General features: G+C 51.4%; 1 protein-coding gene across 6 annotated transcripts in view; it reads left to right on the forward strand.

Annotated features, from left to right (window-relative positions):
- SMARCC1 (SWI/SNF related BAF chromatin remodeling complex subunit C1) overlaps window positions 1-13,093 on the forward strand; it is an 873,495-nt gene that overhangs the window by 320,867 nt on the left and 539,535 nt on the right. For all 6 annotated transcript variants that reach the window (XM_078662530.1, XM_078662531.1, XM_078662534.1 and 3 more), the window contains exon 18: window positions 10,813-10,926. In XM_078662530.1, coding sequence (XP_078518656.1) covers window positions 10,813-10,926 — 114 coding nt within the window. The remainder of the gene's footprint in view (window positions 1-10,812; window positions 10,927-13,093) is intronic.

Below are 13,093 nucleotides of genomic sequence, written 5' to 3' on the forward strand. Positions count from 1 at the left end.
CAGATACAGCCATCAAATGCACGAGTGGGAGATACACCCGTCTGTTCTCCACCCGTACTTCCAGCAGTGGGGTCATCCGGAGATAGACCTGTTTGCCACAGCAGAGAACGCAAAATGCCAACTCTTTGCCGCCAGGTTCCCTCACCCACTGTCGCAGGGGAATGCGATATGGATGAACTGGTCAGGCAAATTTGCGTACGCTTTTCCGCCAGCCCCTCTAATACCGCTGGTCGCAAGAAAGCTAAGGCAGCACGAGATGACTCTCATCCTGGTTGCTCCAACGTGGGCGCGCCAAGCTTGGTACACCACGTTCCTCGAACTCTCAGTGGTGCCGCATCAAAGGCTGCGCCTCACGCCCAGTCTTTTGACGCAGAACCATGGAGACATTCAGCATCCAGATCCACAACAGCTCAACCTGGCGATCTGGCTCCTGAAGTCCTAGAGTTTGGATACCTTAACCTACCTCCGGAGTGCATGCACATCATCAAGGAGGCAAGGAAACCAACTACTAGAGCATGCTATGCTGCAAAGTGGAAGCGTTTTGTCATTTACTGTACGGCCAATGACATCGACCCGCTAGATGCATCTATCCCCAACATCATCTGCTATCTGTTGCATCTTTACAAGTGCAATCTAGCGTACACTTCCATTCGGATACATCTATCCGCCATAGCGGCTTATCTCCAGAACAGGCAGCACCTCTCTGTCTTCAGGGTGCCTGCCATTAAAGCCTTCCTTGAAGGTCTGAAACGAGTCATTCCCCCAAGGACACCGCCAGCTCCGGTGTGGAACCTCAATGTCGTTCTCACCAGACTGATGGGACCGCCATTTGAGCCCCTGCACTCGTGTGAACTCCAGTTCCTTACGTGGAAAGTAGCTTTCCTTGTGGCTATCACGTCTCTGAGGCGTGTCAGTGAGCTGCAGGCGCTCACAATCCAAGAGCCATTCATTCAAATCCATTCAAATAGGGTAGTGCTACGCACTAACCCCAAATTCCTTCCGAAGGTGGTGTCACAGTTTCATCTAAACCAAACTATTGACTTACCAGCATTCTTTCAAAACCCGCAAACGGTGGCGGAAAGAATGCTCCATACCTTAGATGTACGGAGGGCGTTGATGTACTACATAGACAGAACACAACCCTTTAGAAAGACAAAACAACTCTTTGTTGCCTTCGCACCCCAACACAAAGGCAACCCAATTTCCAAAGCAGGGATAGCCAGGTGGATTGTTAAGTGCATCCAGATATGTTATCAAAAAGCCAAGCGCACTTTAACAATACCCCCCAGAGCGCACTCCACACGCAAACTGGGGGCATCCATGGCTTTCCTAGGGAACATTCCTTTAGAGGATATTTGCAGAGCAGCCACGTGGGTCACACCACATACCTTCACAAAACACTACTGTGTTGATGTGCATTCCAAGCAGCAAGCAGCTGTAGGACAGGCTGTTCTCAAGACACTTTTTCAGGTTTCTGCAGCTGGCACGGGCAACCGCCGCTGATGGAGGGACTGCTATGTATTCTATGCTAAGATATGAATTTAGCAGCCCACATGCCTCGAACTGAATATGCTACTTACCAGTATGCATCTGTTCTTGGCATGTAGGGCTGCTAACATTCATATCGCCCGCCCTCCTCCCCGGTGCCTGTCGCAGCTGCAGATATACTATTGTATTTATTCATTAGCATGGACATCTTTTACACTTTTCACTCCATCTTCTGCCACAATGGCGAAAAACAATCTGGGGATGGAGCCGATGCCCATGCGCACTGTAGTCCAGGGGAGGAGCCACCTATCTCAGGATACTTCGAAGACTCTTCCAGGACAACAATGTGCAATCATCCGAGCCCAACACTAGGCGGCGATCTAATGCTAAGATATGAATGTTAGCAGCCCTACATGCCAAGAACAGATGCATACTGGTAAGTAGCATATTCATTCTCCTCAGTCAGTTTGGGGTTGCGGTCTGTCAACGCCGCTTGCCTTTTGGGCCGTTACACCCTCTCTCTGTGGGATACGGTTGCGGACGTGCTGGGCAAAGCTCGCTCAAGCCCTTGCGAAAGGGCGGGATGCAGCGCGTTACTCCATACGATGTGGATTGGATACCACGGACTCACTAGGTAGGGCGATTTCCATGACGGTGGTGGATCGTCGCCACGCCTAGCTCAGGTCCACCAACTTTTCGGCTGATGTCCAGGCCACGCTCATGGACATGCCGTTCAATGGCCATCGCCTTTTTGGCGACAAGGCAGACCGTGCGCTTGAGCGTTTCAAGGACTCCAGAGCTACGGCCAAGTCCTTGGGCTTGTCGGGCCAGCACCAGCAAACTTCTGCCTTTCGCGGCCAAGGAAGGGGCACCCCTTCACGTCCTGCCAGCCACAGGCCGCAAAATCAACCTCAGCGCGGTGGCGGCGGGCGTGGGAACTGCCGTGGCGGTGCCAGGGGGACAACGGCATGGCCAGTTCATATCCACCCCCACAGCTTCTGCCTCAAAGCCCTCCTAGTCAGTGCTTTCAGGCCCACTCGACGCCAGTGGGAGGCAGGGTTCGCCATCACCTGCTCCACTGGCGCACCATCACCTCGCACAGGTGGGTGCTGCAAATCGTCCGAAGGGGCTACACCCTCCCCTTCGAGGCGACCCCTCCAGCCATGCCACCGCAGTACCACCGCATGTCGGGGGATCACTTGCAACTTCTGCAGGAGGAAGTAACGGCCATCTTGGCCAAGGGGGCCATACAGCGCGTTCCTGGGCCAGAAGTAGGATGTGGTTGCTACTCCCACTACTTTCTGGTACCCAAGAAGGGCAAAGGAGGCCTACGCCCCATCTTGGACCTCCGGAGCGTCAACGGCTTCCTCCGGAAGGAGAAGTTCAAGATGCTGACCATGACTCAGGTCCTAGCTGCCCTAGACCCTGGAGACTGGATGGTAGCGTTGGACTTGCAGGACGCATATTTCCATATCCCCGTCCTTACCGGCGTTATCTGCCTTTCACGGTAGACCACGAGCACTTTCAGTTTACTGTGCTCCCCTTTGGCCTTACCAGTGCCCCTCGGGTGTTCACAAAAGTGATGGTGGTGGTCGCAGCGCATCTGCGCAGATCAGGGGTGTCAGTTTTCCCCTATCTCGACAACTGGCTGTTGAAGGCGGGCTCGCCCCAGACAGTAGTCAGCCACCTCCAGACTACGGCCGACCTCCTGCAACTGCTGGGTTTCTCCATCAATGTGCCGAAGTCACGCCTGTGCCCCTCTCAGAAGCTCCTCTTCATTGGAGCGGTTCTGGGCTCGGCGCAGTTTTGGGTTTATCCTCCCGAGCAGCGGGATAGAGGATATTCAAGCTCTGATTCCGATCTTTCAGACTTTATCCCGAGTCTCGGTCAGGTTGACGGTGTGGCTTCTGGGGCTGATGGCTTCCTGCATCCTTCTGGTGCATCATGCCAGGTGGCGGATGCTGGCTCTGCAGTGGGACCTGAAGTTTCAGTGGGCCCAGCATCAGGGCAACTTGTCAGACCAAGTCTTGATCCCGGAGGGCACTGCAAGACAGTTGCAGTGGTGGCTCACGAACCGCGATTGGGTCAGCGGCAGATCCCTCTCCCTACAGGAGCACGTAGTTGTGACGGATGCGTCCCTCCTGGGCTGGGGGGCCACATGGGAGAGGCGGAGATCAGAGGACTCTGGTCTCCGGCGGAGTCCCGGCTCCATATCAACCTTCTGGAGCTGCGGGCGATCCGACTTGCACTGAAGGCATTCCTCCCCTCTGTCCGTGGGAGTGTAGTGCAGGTGTTCACGGACAACACCACCTCCATGTGGTACTCCAATAAACAGGGCGGGGTGGGGTCGTGGACCCTTTGCCAGGAGGCTCTGCGCCTCTGGCAATGACTGGAACACCAGGGCGTCACCCTGGTGGTTCAACACCTGGCAGGTTCTCTGAACCCCAGGGCGGACGAACTCAACCGCCGGTGCATGATGGATCACGAATGGCGTCTGCACTCGGACGTGGCGCAAGGTCTCTTTCAGTAGTGGGGAGAGCCTTGGTTAGATCTATTCGCCACCGAAGAGAACGCGCAATGTCATCAGTTCTGCGCGTTGGAATTTTGAAGGCGGCACTCGCTCGGAGACGCTTTTCTTCGCGAGTGGAGCTGCGGTCTGTTGTACGCCTTTCCGCCTATACCACTTCTGCCCAGAGTGCTGAAGAAGATCAGGTGCGAGCGGGCCCAAGTCATCCTTGCTGCTCCGGACTGGGCACGAAGGTACTGGTATCCCGAGCTACTCAGCATGTCAGTCGATCCCCTGATTCGTCTGCCTCTTCGGGAGGACCTTCTGTCGCAGCAGCAGGGGACGGTCCTCCACCCGATTTTCCACTCTCCACCTACATGCATGGAGATTGAGCGGCGACAGTTGAGGCCATTTAACTTGCCTCCTGAAGTCTGTGATGTGATTCTGGCAGCCAGGTGTCCCTCCACGAAATCGGTGTACTCCTGCAGGTGGAACAAATTTGTGACATGGTGCACAGCAAAGGCTGTGGATCCTCTCTCTGCCACCCTTCAAGAGGTTCTTCTCTTCCTTCTTTCTCTTGCCCAGCAGGGCTCTGCTCTGGGCACTATTAAGGGCTACCTCTCTGCCATTTCTGCCTTCTTGAGGCTTCCTGATCACCCTTCTCTTTTCAAGCCCCCTGTTGTAAATAGATTCTTGAAGGGCATCACGCACGTTTCCTCCTGTTCATTTCGTGATGCCTCAGTGGGACTTGAACCTGGTTCTCACCTATCTGATGTGCGATCCTTTCGAGCCACTTCACAATTGCCCTCTTCGTCTTCTAACTCTTAAGACTGCATTCCCGGTTGCCATCACCTCTGCCAGGAGGGTGAGTGAGCTCCAGGCTCTATCTTCTAAGCCTCCTTTCCTTTCTGTCCATCCAGTTAAAGTTGTTTTAAGAACGCGTCCTTCTTTCCTGCCCAAGGTAGTTACGGCCTTTCACATCGGGCAGTCCATCACCTTGCCCACCTTCTTTCCGCCTGCGCATCCCTCGAAAGAGGAAGCGAGGCTCCACCCACTGGACCCAAAACGTGCGCGCTCTTTTTATCTTGACCGCACACGCCAGTTCCGGGTGGACGACCAGCTCTTTGTTGGTTACGTGGGCGCAAAGAAAGGACGGGCGGTGCACAAACGGACCATCTCTCGGTGGGTCGTGTTATGCATCAAGGTCTGCTACTCCTTGGCGAAAAAGGATCCTCCTGTTGGGCTAAGGGCCCATTCCACTCGGGCCACGGCGGCTACTACTGCCCTAGGTCAGGGAGTCCCCTTGCAGGTCATTGTCAGGCAGCTACGTGGCCTCGCTGCATAAGCTTGCTAGACACTACTGCCTGGACAGCCAAGTCCGGAGAGATGGCTTTTTAGGTCGTTCTGTTCCCCAGGACTTTCTGGTGTGATCTTGGTTCGCAGACCCACCTCCGGGGATGGTATTGCTGTGGTATCTATTTTAAGGTAAGGAATCTAACACTAACCTGTTTCTTTTAGATGCGCAAGTTACTTACCTTCGGTAACGATATATCTGTAAGAAACAGTAGTTCGTGTTAGATTCCTTACCGCCCGCCCATCCTCCCCGTTCTGCGAACCGACATCTAGGGTTAAGGTATCTCCCTTGGAGGGCCCTAGTTTTATGGCACCAGTGTCGGTCACTGGCATGGCTCTGCGTTCCTGGCGTGGAAAGCTATGTACAAGAACTGACGTCAGCGCGCAAGGGCGGGGTCTTAAGTACTCAGACGACGTCATTCCGGCGATCACGACGACTGACGCGGAGCCGCAGACGACGCGTGCCGACACGCAGGGGTACTGCTACGCAAAACTTTCCGGATCCAGTCTGACGCCTGGGGATATTCTAAGGTAAGGAATCTAACACTAACTACTGTTTCTTGCAGATATATCGTTACCGAAGGTAAGTAACTTGTGCTTCAGTCTTAGAGTGTGTTAATTCATTTGCTAACTGAGTGTGTACAACAAATGCTTAACACTGTCCTCTGATACTGCCTTACTTCTTGACCACACTACCACAAATAGAGAGTAAGGTGCTATCTAACTTTACCTCTGCCTACCTTTGGGGTTCCACTGGACTTTGTGCACACTATACCTCACTTTGGTATGGTATATACAGAGCCAGCTTCCTACAGTGTGCCCATCTTTGCCAACTCCACCCCTCAGGTAATGGAGGTGAAGTTTGTGAGAAGTTGGCCTGATATATAGTGCTCACTATTCTAGTGATCACTTTGTATCATACCAAACAACCCTTATTGATGATTGGTTGTAAGTCAACCTGATAGACTAGCTATCCTAGTAGCATGGACACGTGCAGTCTTTAGGCTAAACTCTAGAGGGCGTGTTAAGCCAGCTGTTTTACCATCACATTTACCCTTTGAACACCAAGTGAAAGGACACCACACAAGTTGTTATGAAAATAAAGGTATATTTATTTATAACAGTACTACCCTGAACTCTTTATGAGTCAGGGAGCTAAGCACAGCACAACACAAAACTCTTAAAGAAATACTGAAAGTCGCACAATTTACACAAATGCCTGAGGGGCACGAAAAACCATATACTACAAAAGTGGAATGCGAAATTACTAGCAGGTAAGTACTACTCTCATAGACTTTAGAAACGCTAGGCCTACAATGCTGAACCCTTAGATTAGAAGCAGGAGGCTTAGGGACGTTGTGTGCAGAGTGGGAACTCTCACGCGTAATGCGGGACAAAGTCTATGGATACTAGTAAAAGCAAAAGTTAGTGTTCTCGGGCGAACCCGACTAGGTAGGTGAAAAACGAAAGTGGATCTAGACACTTAGAGAGGTGGTCTACGCTGGAGCACCGGGGTACTCGGTTTACCTAGCCCAGGGGCTGCGGCTGCATAGGGTTCAAATGTCGTCGGGTTTCTTCGTTGACGAACCAGGAGCCTGAAGTAAAAGTTCCTGGCAGGCGACCAGTGAAGATGTTCCGGGCTGATCCAAGGACTGGATCAGCTGAAGAAGGATACCTGTAAGCAGAGGGGACCAAGTTCTGAATCACTAGCCAGTGATTAGGTGGGCACCAGGATGGCACCGGACGAGGTCACTCAGCTAGGTGAAGAGGTGACACTGGATTCTGCTGCTGCACGGACCAGGGCGCTGATGTCGACCAGGCTGGAGGTCTGCGAGCTGTCCTACGTCGGATGGCTGCTGCTGGCGATGCTGGATCCGTTGAAGGAGGCAACAAGCCTTGGCTAAGGCAAGTCCACGTGGAGACACAAAATGGCGTCTGGGGTGGCCAGGAGGGTCCTAGGAAGTTCCCCTTCAAGAGGAGACAAGGGCCAGTCTAGAGGAGCTAGACCAGCGGTGAAACAAACGTAGGACGTCGTCTGGAGGGTCACTAGCCAACGGGCAAGTGACCGGACAACGTGGCAAGCAACACAGAAGCAAAAGGGCCCCACGCAGATCTGGTGGATGCTGGGGGGCTGGGCTTTGGTGCTCGTGCTGCTTGGGGTTGGGGCTTCTCTTACCCCAGTGCACCCACTCCAGGGGCCCTCGGTGGTCGTGCTAGTTCAGTGTCGTGCTGGTTCTGATGTTCGCCGGGTCCTCTGGTCTCGTCGCACCTACGATTCTCAGCTGTGCTGTAGAGGCAGGTTGAGGTCAGAGAGGGCAGGGAGTCCGGGTCTCGTCGAGCTGGGCAGTCTGGTTCCGGAGGAAGGACGTTTCAGCAAACCGCAAGATACTTAGGTGGTGCCTGCTGCTGCAGGGTGACTACTCCTTAGTCACAAGGGAGAAATCTTGAGAAGAAGTCTTGAGTTCCTTTCGTGGAAAGTAGTTTCAGGATTCAAAGATGATCTAATTTGGAAGGGTGCCTGCTCCTACCTTTATCCTGAGAAAAGGGGCTGGCACGCGACTAAGTCCTGCCCTATGGGTGGGACTAGGAGTGGGGTGGTTACACCCCTCTCCTTTGTCCGGTCTCTCCCCAGCTCAGGGGCTGGTGTGCCCCAGGAACTGGTTTGAGCCGGCATATGCACAGTGAGCACCGGGGTGCCACTTGTAGTCACCTTCCTTTCAGCCCTGCCTACCTGGGATACACAAAATCCTGTCTGGGATGGTGCTAGCACCGCCCCTGACAGGAAACCCTTTGTCCAGGCCTCCGTTTGCTGGAAGGACTCCCAGCAGCAGGAGGGCAGACTGGTGTCTCGGTGGCAGCATCCATTTTGTGGAGCTGAGGCTGTGTTTAACTTTAACCGGGGTTACAGCTACCAACATGTCTTCTCCCTCTAGAGGGGTGGAATGCTACCCCCGTCGCCAGAACTGGCGAGGGGGTAGTATTCCAAAGCGTATGACACCTTACACATGTTTAGATAATGTCAGACCAAAGTTACCATAACCGCGAGGATTATAAGGCACTTAAGAGTATATGGTCTGACGCTATCATGGAAACGGCTAAGGGATAGATCCCGAAGGCCGCAGACAGGCTCAGCTCATGCCAGAGCACTATCTCACACGATTCCAAGCACTCTGCCTCCAGGATTGTTAAGGCCTGCCATAGGAGTGACTGATAGGAGATCTGTGTGCCCATTTTAGGTTTAGATATAGGTATACTATATCTAAAGCAAAGGGTGATTATACCACCTTGATCCCAGCTGTCAAGCAGCCAGTTGTGTCTGTTTAGTTAGTCAGCCCAGGGGTGGCATAATACATGCTGCAGCCCCTGGGAGACTTCTGGGTGCACCTCTGCCCTGGGTACAGGGACTTGGAGAGGGCCCAGTGCCAATTCAGTACCTGGGTACAATTTGGAATAGAGAGAACAGCTAGGCTGTGGGTCTGATTAGCAGGCCCACAGCCAGGGAAAGTCGTAAACCAGTGAAGCAAAAAGCAAAAATCTGGGTGATCATAGGATTGCAGACCCTACTCTCCTACAAAGTTAAGCACCCTTTTCAGTCCCCTCCATCTTGAACATGAGCGTACTCTTCCAAACAGGGCTAGGACTGTGCCACCTCCCGCAGGAAGGTGGTATAATAGTGGGTGTAGTCACCCCAAGTGAGATGCCCATTGGCCTTACCTGTTACTCCCTTAAAACGCCCCCCAAATCTAGTATTTAGGAGGCTCCCTCAGACCTTGAAGCTAGTTACCTGCGACCTAAGCAGGACCAAGGAGACGCGTGCAGTGAAGCCTGACTAAGACTACTGACTTGGCCCCAGCCCTACTGGCCTTTCCTCCGCTTCAAAGACCCTGTGAGAAGACTACGCCTGTACAGCAGCCAGCAACTTGCAGGAAACTGAGGTAGACTGCCAGAACTTTAAAAAAGACCAGAACTCGTGATGACTGCGGTTGTGTCCACAAGAAACCAACACACAGGGCTTCTGTGACCTCAGGATCCAAGAGTCCTGCTCACTCCAGGTGGAACACTGACCCAGAACAGGTTCCCCAGCGATTCAAGTTCAGCGTTCTCCCCTCCTGGACTCGCAAGATGACGCCTGCAGCCTGAATCCAGAGCCTGCCGCTGAGCGCAACCGGTTCTGATAAGAATCCTCCAACGTCTAAAGGCACCCCTGCACTTGAAGCCCCTGGGCCTTGGTGAGCTGAATTGATGGTGCCCCTACGACCCCCTACATCTCTACTTCCCTCTGCTGTAGCTAATCTCCCTCCTGCAATCTCTGGTTCAACTCCATCAGCCTGTTTGACCGATGCAAGTTCTCCATTGAAACACATAGGGCGCCCGACACTGAATTTGCACCCTGCACTTGGCCCCCCTTTTGCGCTGGTTGTGTATGTTTGTTGCTGCTTTGTGGCCCCCCTGTGCTTGTTCTTACCCCCAAAGCTCGGTCCCTACAACCGATTTACTTACCTGCAAACATAGTCGCTTTGAGCACCCGCAGTCTCTATTGAACGCATTGAGCCGAACTCCAATGTTGACCTCTGCACCGGCCATCTCCTGTTTTGCTGGTGGTGCAGTTTTGGTTCTCACCTGACCCTGGCCCCTTGCTGACCTTTGGTTCTGAAGACTGAAACTGTAAGTTGGGCACTTACCTGTATAACCACATTATTGTCGACTTTTGAAACTGAAAAGTATTTTTATTTAAAAACATACATACCTTATTACAAAGATCTTGGTATTAAAATAAAACACAAGGTTTGTTTTTATAAAAGTGGTGTGGATCTCCTTTTTGAATTGTCAGTTATTGGTCGTGTGTGTGCAATAAATGTCTTTCACTCATCTGTGCTAGGCCTGAGGCTGCTTGATCATACTACACCTAATAGAGCATCTTGAGTTTACATTGACCCTGTACACTTCTGGGGAATCTAGGGACGCTGTGCAAGGTATAACTACCTAGTGGTATACCCTATACATACCCATCTTCCTACAGACCCATCTTCAATTTGGGATTGATATTTATTCAAAAAGTAAGGAACCTAAAACTAAAAGTCTCTTATCAGAACAAGTTGCTTACCATTGGTAAAGCTCTTTCTCATACTGTATGCAACTGAAGAGTCCTCACCGACCCTGCCATCCTCCCTGTACTTAGGAAAGAGATATTAGTATAAGAAGTATTCTGGAATCCCATATTGTGCTGCATATATTCATTTAGTCACTTTACACATAACGCACAAGCACTTAAATACAGTCAGAAGTGGATGCTGACTCTAAAGTAGATGTCTGTCTCTTTTATCAACTGATTTATGGCAACATTGGATTGCACATTGGTTTAAGGAGGGGGGTGGAGTAGTGAACAAATCAAGCTCATGTTTTGAAATGTGCCTGGTATCTGTCCTTAAGTTTACTTTCTCTTGATTTTTCTCTATATTTTTCAGACGCCTGCTTCTCAGCAGATGTTAAATTTTCCAGAGAAAAATAAGGACAAGCCGACAGATATGCAAAACTTTGGTCTGCGCACAGATATTTACTCAAAAAAGACATTGGCTAAGGTAAGTTAATAGAGTAGATGTCTGTGGTGGGAGTGTTCTGCAAAAACGTGCAATTTTGCATTGTCCCAGTGAAATCCTATAACATGAAATTCTAATATTGATTTAATAGTTCTTCTCGCTATGGGTGTATTTATTTGCATGCTTGTCATTCTGATATCCTGACAGAGTACCTGGACACATTATAAAGAGAAGTAAAAATAGTCAGTGCAGAAGTGTATGCCGTAAGCTGTTCATCTTATTGTAAATTGATAGAATTCAGTACTCTGAAGGTTAGTTCGAACAGTGGAATCCTCCCCTTAAAATATTGCTCTGCCACCAGACTGAATCAATTGATCATTTTCAGATGGATACATCTGCTGTGCATTCCTCAACTTTTGAAGTACCCCTTTCGCAGCATTCCACAGAAACTTTTCTCCATGGCTCTCCCACGTCGACTAGGAAATCACAATGTAACGGCTCCGCTCACGACCCTGCGCGACGCCATTGGAGCCATAAGAAGACCTTGTCGGGGTGCTGACGTCGGTTCCCTTTTTTCTGCGCCATCCATGTGTAACGATTTTTCCAGGGCTCTCCAAATCTGAGAGTTTCATTGTTACAGGTTCTGTCTGAAATTGTAGCAGTGTAATGGCTGCTCAGAAGAATTCTGATTTCAAGCCTCGTAGGGAATGGGAGGACCTTATGTCTGTCACTGACCTAGATGAGAATTGTCTTTGGTGCTTTTCGTTGTACCACGATGTCGAGGGCTGTTCGTTGTGCTAAAGCTTGAATCCGAAGGCCCTCAAAGAGAGGGAGGCCAAGTTGTTCATGGCCAGGGCGAAGAAGCAGAAGAGGGGCTGAAAAAAGGACGAGATCGAAGTCTAAGTCACCAACTCCTCACACCTCTAAGTCATCGAGGAAGTACAAGGAGAAACAGCGCCAGGGTTCCAAGCATCATTTGTAAAATAGAGAAGTCACAGAAGTCGGGATCTCCAGTACTTTGGTGTCACAGAAAGGATGGAGTATCACTTTCCCCTTCTCCTCCGGTGACTCCGGTGCTCTCTCTGGCTTCGAGAGATTCTCCCACACTCAGGGAAGCGACGCCTTCGCCTGCCGCCACTGCCTCCGTCTCCAGTGTCATTGGTGCATTGTCAGTCTTACAGCCTCCTCGAGCTGTCCCTGAATAGGCGGTGCTGGATTCGTACCCACCCTTTACGGGTCCAGGAACGGATCCTTCTCATTTCTTGAATGTGATGTTTGGCGTGTTTGCCAGGGTGGCTAACCCTACTGGTGTGCCTGTTGGCCCCATGGGACCGCGGTCTTACAACCTGGGAGGATTGCCACCGCATTTTGCACAGGTGCCATTTATGCAGTTCATGCCGATGACCCCGGGAAGTAGCCCTCTTTCGACGCCGAGGTGCTCTATGTCGGTACAATCCCTGAGGGAAGAATGGAGTATTCTCCGGCGTCGTCTGGCTCCGGTTCGGTGCCGTCTCTGCCTTGCCTGGTGCCTTTACCTATCCCTGTGGAGCCTACATCTACACCGGCCCGAGGTCACCGGCGCTGCGTCTGGCACTGCTGGATGCCCAAGATGAGATCTAGAAGGGAGGCACAGAGGCTGCTGGAGGAGGAAGAATACCAGGAGCAGTAGGAAGAGGCTGAAAGAGGAGGTTATTGATCCCATGCGATAATTTGAGGGACTGCAGGAGGCTAGTAGTGGTTTGGGTATTTCTCCAGAGTGGGAACTCTCTTCTCTGAAAAGTCTTCCTTTGTAGGGGGTCTCTTCTTACCACTCCATTATAAGGAAGGCAGCTTATATACTGTACTTGCAGTTGCCTACTGCGGAAATTAAGTCAAACATCCTGACAGAAGTTCTTCATTCTCCTTCTATGACGGAGTCTCTGCTTCCCTTTAATGAGGCTTTGATGGAGCCCATTTTAGAAGTATGGCAGAAGCCTATGACTGCCCCTGCTATGTCCATATCGGTGGCAAGAAGATACAAAGTAGTGCCTGGGGATCCAGCTTTCTTATCTGCACATCCATCCCCTGAGAGCCTAGCAGTTCAGTCATCATGCTTTACAAAGCAGTCTACTGGCTCCTTCCCATCCCATAGAAAATGGATACGCTCATCCTTTCTGGGAGTTTCCCCCCTTCTTTCCACCCTCGCCAGGGCTGCTGCTCCTAGGACCAT

Source organism: Lissotriton helveticus, chromosome 10 (genome assembly GCF_964261635.1).
Source record: "Lissotriton helveticus chromosome 10, aLisHel1.1, whole genome shotgun sequence".
NCBI classification, from domain to species: Eukaryota; Metazoa; Chordata; class Amphibia; order Caudata; family Salamandridae; genus Lissotriton; species Lissotriton helveticus.